Here is a 7,729-nt window from a genome sequence, read left to right as displayed (position 1 = left end):
TAACTTTATCTATTTATTTATTTTTAATTTGACCAGAGAGGGACAGTGTGAGAAAGAGAAAGTGAGAAAGCAAGCAACCAGTTCCAGGATTTGAATTATGGTCGGCCATATATGAGTCCAGCATCCTCCACCATGCCACCTGCCGGGCCCAGTACTTCTTTTTAAAAGAATATACACACACATGTTTGATATATAAGCAAGTTATATATCTGTGTTTTCTTTCTTTCTTTTTTTTTTAATTTCCTTGTGTAGATAATAGGGTGCTTTTCTTTTTTTTCTTTAAAGAGAGATTTTTTGCTATAGGACGTGTGCGCTCACTGAAGAGACAGAGACATCCCCGGGGGGATGGCCACACTGCAGTCCTTTCTCCTCCAGGCTCCCTCAGGATCTTGGGTGCAGGTATGCACCCAGCGTAAGCTTCAAGCTGCCGGGTCCAGACTCAAATCGTGGTCGGCCATGTGGGAGTCTGGCAGTGTAGTCATTACGCCATTTGCTGGTCCTGAGAAGAGGGTGCCCTTCTACAAATCTTCATGACAGTTTAGTGATTGTTTTCCAAGTTTATATAAGCCCAAGAGATACTTGAACTGCAACAACACTTTTCTTTAATAGTAATCTCTAATTGGAATGTATAAAGTATGTTCACGTTTTCTCTCTTTTTTTCCTTTTTTTTTTTTTAATTATTTGCTATAGGGTAGTGTGCTCACCGGAGAGAGACGGGGAGACAGAGGGAAAGTGAGGAAGTGTCCCCTTGGGCGGAGGGTCAAACTGCAGTCCCTTCCTGCCATTTCTCCTTTTAGGATTTTGAGCACACATGCATGTGTCCAGTGTCTGGCATGTTTTTCAAGCCACTGGGTTTGGAACTGCAGTCACCCATGTGGGATCCAGGCACCTTAGCCACGGCCTTGGCTGGCCTGTTTGTGTTTTCTGAGGCCTGTGAGCAACACACCCTGAGTGCCTGCTGTCTCAGGAGAGGAGAGTGGCTACAGTCTAAATGTAGTGGAGATAAACAGGCCTGTAAAGTAAAGAACATAATTGTTTAGTACATCATTGAAAGTAATGTCTAGGGACCAGCAGTTAGTGTAATGGCTATGTAGCTGGACTCCCACATAGTCGACCGTGGTTCGAGTCCCAGACCCAGTGACTTAAACTCACGCCGGGCACGTGTGTGTGCGTGCGTGCCCAAGATCCCGAGAGGAGAATGGAGGAGAAGGGATTGCGGCGTGGCCATGCCCCTGGGGGGTGATTTCTCGCTTTGTGTCTCTCTGTCTCTGTCTTTCTGGTGAGCGCATGCGCCCTATAGCGAAAACCTCTCAAAAAAAAAGAAAGAAATGTTTACATACGGTGTTATTCTTTCTATAGTAATTTCTTCTCCCCTCACTGTAATGCCCCAAGTAATACTAAAAGGTCTCAGGACCAGCAGATGATGTCATGGTTACATTGCTGCACTCAGGGTTTGAGTCCTGGACCCAGAGACTCAAAACTCACGCATGTGCATGTGCCCAAAATCCTGAGAGGAGAATGGATTGCAGCGTGGCCATCCCCCCTGGGGGGTAATTTCTGTCTCTATGTCTTTGGCAAGCGCACGTGCCCTATAGCAAAAACCTCTCTCTTTTTCTTTTGGAGAGTTTTTGCTATAGGGCAGTGTGCTTGCCAGAGAGACAGGAATTGAGAAATCACCCCACGGGGGGGATGGCCCTGCCACAATCCCTTCTCCTCCATTCTCCTCTTGAGATCTTGGGCACGCACGCAACACGCGCCCAGAGTGAGTTTAAGCCACCGGGTCTGGGACTCGAACTGCGGTCGACTATGTGGGAGTCCAGCGACATAGCCATTACGCCAACTGTTGGTCCCTGGCCAACCATAGTTTGAGTCTCCGACCTGGTGGCTTGCTTTCTCATTTTCCCTCTTCCTCTCTCTGTCTCTCTTTGGTCAAATTAAGAATAAATAAACTTAAATTTTAAAAAATTTAAAAGGAACAACCATGGTAAACTGACCAGATCAATAGAAAATCTTGAAACAAAAACTCCAAGAAAAGTTAAAACACACATGCTAGATCCTTCTGGAGAATACGAATGCAGTAATGTGACAGGAAATTAATCAGGAGATGAACCAGAGAGACAGCAATATCTTTCCTATGGAGGCCACCTGCTGGTCCTTTTATTTTTACTTTAAAGAATTATATTATTCAACTTTACTTTTTTAATTTATTTTTTTAATTTGACCAGAGAGAGACAGAGAGAGAGATGGAAAGTGAGAAATCAAGCCACTACGTCTGTGACTACAATGAGGTCGGCCGTGTGGGAGTTCAGCACCTTTAACCACCATGCCACCTGCCAAGCCTGCCATTGTTGCTCTTTGTGACTTTAGCTTTTGTGTCTTTGTTACAGAAACCTTTGCCTGTCTCCAAGTTACAAATGTGTTTACCTGTGTTCTTTTCCTTTTTTAAGGAGATTGCCATTTTCTAATTTTTTTCATAGCTTTGTTTTCTTTTTTCTTTATTTTCTTCTTATTTTTCTTATTATTTTTTTACGTTTGCCATAAAGGCGTGTGTGCTCACCAGAGAGAGATTCAGAGAGAGAGAGAGAGAAAGTGAGAAAGCAAGCCACCAGGCCTGGGACTCAAACCATAGTCAGCTGTGTGGGAGTCCAGCACATTAACCACCATGCCACCTGCTGGCCCTAGTGTTGTTTTCTTATGTTGTGTTCTAGATCTGTCTAGAGTTTATTTTTGGGAATAACAGAAAGTAGGGAGATTTGTTTAAAATATTGGGCTAATTGTCCCAAATGCGTTTATTGACTAGTTCAGCCTTCCCCTACTGATAGTGAGATGCCGCTCTTCACAAATACTGTATTTGTTTGAATCTCTTTTCAGACAAAACCAGATTTGTTTCCCTAAGCCATTATCATTCATTTATTTTAAAAATTGCAACTTACGGGACCAGAGGATGGTATAAGGTTACATCGCTGACCGCAGTTCGAGTCTCGGACCTGGAGGCTTGAAACTTATACTGGGCACGTGTGTGTGCACCCGAGAGGAGAATGGAGAAGGGATTGCAGTGTGGCCATCCCCCCTGGGATGACTTCTCACTTTCTGTCTCTGGCAAGCACATGTGCCCTATAGCACAATTGTCTCAAAAAAAAAAAAAAATCACAACTTACTGAAATGTTTTGCTGCATAATTGGGCCAGACCTCTGTTCTTTTTCTAGATGCCTTGGCTTTTCCTGCAGATCTCTCCCTGGTGGTTTTAGAATCAGGAGGGTCCAGCTCTACCACCCTCTATTTCCTCCCTAAGAATGCATTGACTCCCTCCCAGAAGCTTCTGTCTCCTTTAGCGCCAGGCTCCACCAGGCCGGCTTACCCTCTGTCCCCCGTGGCCCCCCACAGGCACCGCATGCGTGGGGAGACCACCCTGTGGAACCCCGGCTGTGACCACGCGGGCATCGCCACCCAGGTGGTGGTAGAGAAGAAGCTGTGGCGTGAGCAGGGCCTGAACCGGCACCAGCTGGGCCGTGAGGCCTTCCTGCAGGAGGTCTGGAAGTGGAAGGGGGAGTAAGTATGGAGCGTCCCTGTGGGCAGCACAGCCCTGCTCCCTGTGCCCTGCCCAGAAAGACGTCTTACCTTGACCCCTGCCAGGGTTAGGCCCTCTCACAGTGCCGGAGGGTCACGGCTCCAGAGCCTATGTCGATTTTAGGGGGATCGGTGATCCCCACACTGGCCAGTCAGCCACCCAGTGTCTCCCCAAATGTTGATCCTGGCCTGTGTGTCCGCTTCCAGGAAGGGCGACCGGATTTACCACCAGCTGAAGAAGCTCGGCAGCTCCTTGGACTGGGATCGAGCCTGTTTCACCATGGACCCTGTGCGTGGGAGGTCTCGGGGCTGGGGCTGGGGCTGGGGGAGGCCCCGGGGTGGGCACCCATGCAGACGGACGTGTGCTACTGCCCCCACAAGCGGCCAGTCCCCTGACACGACACCCTCCTCCCCGTCCCTGCTCCAGAAGCCCCACATTTCTCCAGGCAGCTCGCGATCAGGCCTCCCCCTCCATGGAGCCTGAGCCCCGGTGTCCCGGGGTCCTCGTGTCCGGGACTGCGCCAGCAGTGTCCCCAGCCGAGTGCCGTCCCCGGGTTTATTGCCTGCTAGGTGTCCCGTTGTCCCCTCCCCCTCAGGAGAAGCACCTCGCCCTTCTCTCAGGGGTCTGTGTGTGGGACTCGGCAGCTGGGCCTCCCTGGGCCGAGGTCCCCAGACCCCACGGCCGTCACTGACTGCTCCGTGCCCCGAACTAGAAACTCTCAGCAGCCGTGACGGAGGCCTTCGTCCGGCTTCACGAGGAGGGCGTCATCTACCGCAGCACGCGCCTGGTCAACTGGTCCTGCACCCTCAACTCCGCCATCTCTGACATCGAGGTAGCCCCACCCCCGGCCGCTGCAGCTCCAGTCTGCCCCAGCCCCAGCCCCAGCCCCAGCCGCTGGGTCTCCTCTAAATACCGTCTTCCAGGTGGACAAGAAGGAGCTGAGCGGTCGTACCCTGCTCTCTGTGCCTGGCTACAAGGAGAAGGTGGAGTTTGGGGTGCTCGTGTCCTTTGCCTACAAGGTCCACGGCTCAGGTGGGGGCACCATGTCCCGGGCTGGGTGGATGGAGTGGGGGAGGGGCAGGGCAGGACTGCAAGGTCTCTGTCACCCCAGACAGTGACGAGGAGGTGGTGGTGGCAACAACTCGGATCGAGACGATGCTGGGAGATGTGGCTGTAGCCGTGCACCCCAAAGATGCCAGATACCAGGTGGGCAGGGCTCTGCCCCAGGAGGGAGAGTGCTGGCGGGAGGGCGTCCTGCCCTCGGGGGCGACTGGCTGAGAGGAAGGTGGGGCCGTCAGTGACCGTGTGGGGCCTTCGGGCGTTGGGCAGTCAGGGCCCAGGCAGGAGGGACGCGGGCCAGCCCTTTGCGCATCGTCAGTGTGTCCCTGTCCTCAGCACTTGAAGGGCAAGAGCGTGGTCCACCCGTTTCTGTCTCGGAGTCTCCCCATTGTCTTTGACGACTTCGTGGACATGGAGTTTGGCACGGGTGAGCGCGGGCTGGTCCTGGGAGAAGGGAGACCGGCCGCGAGGCACACCCAGCCTCCGCCTTCTCCACATAAGCTTCAGCCGAGCAGGCGGGACTGGGCCGGCTCCCGCCGTGGAGCTAGGGGAGTGGTTGGCAGGAACGTCCCCAGCAGTAGGGGCGCGTGCGGGGAGAGCTCCCTGCAGCCCCTGACCCAGCCCCCCACAGGTGCGGTGAAGATCACCCCGGCACACGACCAGAACGACTACGAGGTGGGGCAGCGGCACAGGCTGGAGGCCGTCAGCATCATGGACTCCCGCGGCGCCCTTGTCAACGTGCCTGCGCCCTTCCTGGTGAGGCTGCCCCGACGGCTGGTCCCCCTTGGTGGGAAGGAGGGATGCCCAGGCATCACCGTGACGACGCCCCCTCCACCAGGGCCTGCCCAGGTTTGAGGCCAGGAAGGCCGTGCTGGCAGCACTGAAGGAGCGGGGCCTGTTCCGTGGCATCCAGGACAACCCCATGGTGGTGCCGCTTTGCAAGTGAGGAAGGGCTGGGGCAGGCGGGCGGGGCTCCGCGGGGTGCTCGCTGCCTGGTCCCCCAACCCCACGTGCACTTCGGCGTCTCCAAGGACGTGGTGGAGCCCCTGCTGCGGCCGCAGTGGTACGTGCGCTGCGGGGAGATGGCCCAGGCCGCCAGCGCTGCCGTGACCCGGGGCGACCTCCGCATCCTGCCCGAGGCCCATCAGCGGACGTGGCATGCCTGGATGGACAACATCCGGTACCCAGGGCACAGCATCCCCAGCTCCGTGTGGGAGGCAGGGCACAGCTGCGGGCCTCGGGCCTGCCCTGACTCCCCGATCCCGTTTCAGGGACTGGTGCATTTCCAGGCAGCTGTGGTGGGGCCACCGGATCCCGGCCTACTTCATCACCGTCAATGACCCGGCCGTGCCCCCTGGGGAGGTGAGGCGGCCGGGCAGGATGTGAGACATGGGGGAACGGGCTTGTTGGTCAGGGCGAGGCGGAGGGGCTCCCTGCCACTCACTCACTCTGCGGCAGGACCCCGACGGGCGGTACTGGGTGAGCGGACGCAGTGAGGCGGAAGCCCGGGAGAAGGCGGCCAAGGAGTTCGGAGTGTCCCCTGACAAGATCAGCCTTCAGCAAGGCAAGCAGGGGCCCTGGTGGGGTGGAGGAGCAGAGTCGAGGCTCCGATGAAGGCCTCCGCCTCTGCCCTCTGCCCTCTGCCCTCTGGCCTCACACAGATGAGGACGTGCTGGACACCTGGTTCTCCTCTGGCCTCTTCCCCTTCTCCATTCTGGGCTGGCCCAACCAGGTATGTTCCTAGGGCCAGGCCAGGGTGAAAGGGGACTTGAAGGTGGGCACTCGGCTTCTATTTCACCCCGATCTGCTCCTAGTCAGAAGACCTGAGTGTGTTCTACCCGGGGACGCTGCTGGAGACCGGCCACGACATCCTCTTCTTCTGGGTGGCCCGGATGGTCATGCTCGGCCTGAAGCTCACTGGCCGGCTGCCCTTCAAAGAGGTGAAGACAGAGAGACCCTCCTCCGCTCCCCCGCGGGCCTCCTGTGTAGCTCCGGCTCGGCGTGGGTGGGCCTGGCTGGGCCCGTGAATAGCTGTGGGAAGGCCTGGCCTGGGACGGCAGGGGCTGGAATCCACCCTGGGCTCCACTTTCCCGGAGGAGGGAAAATTTCTAATTCACTTAGGGTGCTGGGAGGACACTCAGAGAGGCCTGAGGTTCAGAGTGGGGCAGACCCGACTCCAGGTCTTGGTGGAGGACAGGCAGAGGGCGGCGGGGCCTCGGCTCAGGGGCCTCCTTCCCCTGCCCCACAGGTCTACCTCCACGCTATCGTGCGAGACGCCCATGGCCGGAAGATGAGCAAGTCTCTGGGCAACGTCATCGACCCCCTGGATGTCATCCACGGAGTGTCCCTGCAGGTGGGCAGGGCACTGGGCCTGCTGGGAAGGACCCTGGGGCTGTAGCCATGGCTGCCTGACTTCCCCCGCCTCCGCCCTCAGGGCCTCCATGACCAGTTACTAAACAGCAACCTGGATCCCAGCGAGGTGGAGAAGGCTAAGGAAGGGCAGGTACAGAGGGGGACCCTGGTAGGGGCTGAGCGTGGGCAGAAGAGGCAGGGCCGCTGAGGACGTGCCTCCCCTGCGTCCTCCTGGCAGAAGGCGGACTTCCCGGCGGGGATCCCTGAGTGTGGCACCGACGCGCTCCGGTTTGGACTCTGCGCCTACACGTCCCAGGGTATGGCCGCCAGGACTCCCTCAGCCACGGCCTTCCTCCTGCTGAGAGGGCCACCCCGTCCGCCCTGCCCTGGGTCTCTGGTGCCTGTGGGCTGGGGGAAAATGGCGAGACTCACGCTTCAACCCGCACCCAGGTCGGGACATCAACCTGGACGTGAACCGGATACTGGGCTACCGCCACTTCTGCAACAAGCTCTGGAATGCCACCAAGTTTGCCCTCCGTGGCCTTGGCAAGGGCTTCGTGCCATCTGCCACCGCCGAGGTGAGGGCCGGTAGCTGGGGTATTGGCAGCACCCCAGGCTCCAGTCCTGTCCCTCAGATGGGAGCCATAGAGACACGAGGCCAGGCCAGCCCCTGCCCCCGACGGGCAGAGACGGGCACAGGGAGAGCCCAGGGCCGCGGGTCCCCCCCGAGGGGGAGGGAGCAGCGAGAGA

The 7,729-nt window shown here is 56.9% G+C and overlaps 1 protein-coding gene across 2 annotated transcripts in view; it reads left to right on the top strand.

Annotated features, from left to right (window-relative positions):
- VARS1 (valyl-tRNA synthetase 1) overlaps positions 1-7,729 on the top strand; it is a 20,044-nt gene that overhangs the window by 9,811 nt on the left and 2,504 nt on the right. For both annotated transcript variants that reach the window (XM_006154291.3, XM_027774123.1), the window contains exons 8-24: positions 3,385-3,549; positions 3,775-3,856; positions 4,281-4,400; positions 4,492-4,600; positions 4,680-4,774; positions 4,964-5,054; positions 5,259-5,383; positions 5,466-5,569; positions 5,649-5,807; positions 5,899-5,989; positions 6,086-6,191; positions 6,289-6,359; positions 6,442-6,567; positions 6,876-6,980; positions 7,062-7,130; positions 7,218-7,296; positions 7,430-7,557. In XM_006154291.3, the coding sequence (XP_006154353.1) occupies positions 3,385-3,549; positions 3,775-3,856; positions 4,281-4,400; positions 4,492-4,600; positions 4,680-4,774; positions 4,964-5,054; positions 5,259-5,383; positions 5,466-5,569; positions 5,649-5,807; positions 5,899-5,989; positions 6,086-6,191; positions 6,289-6,359; positions 6,442-6,567; positions 6,876-6,980; positions 7,062-7,130; positions 7,218-7,296; positions 7,430-7,557 (1,825 nt within the window). The remainder of the gene's footprint in view (positions 1-3,384; positions 3,550-3,774; positions 3,857-4,280; positions 4,401-4,491; positions 4,601-4,679; positions 4,775-4,963; positions 5,055-5,258; positions 5,384-5,465; positions 5,570-5,648; positions 5,808-5,898; positions 5,990-6,085; positions 6,192-6,288; positions 6,360-6,441; positions 6,568-6,875; positions 6,981-7,061; positions 7,131-7,217; positions 7,297-7,429; positions 7,558-7,729) is intronic.

This window comes from Tupaia chinensis, unplaced genomic scaffold, assembly GCF_000334495.1.
Source record: "Tupaia chinensis unplaced genomic scaffold, TupChi_1.0 Scaffold000403_1, whole genome shotgun sequence".
In the NCBI taxonomy this organism is placed as follows: domain Eukaryota; kingdom Metazoa; phylum Chordata; class Mammalia; order Scandentia; family Tupaiidae; genus Tupaia; species Tupaia belangeri.
Note: the sequence above shows the minus strand (reverse complement) of the source record. Positions and strands in the feature narration are given on the sequence as shown.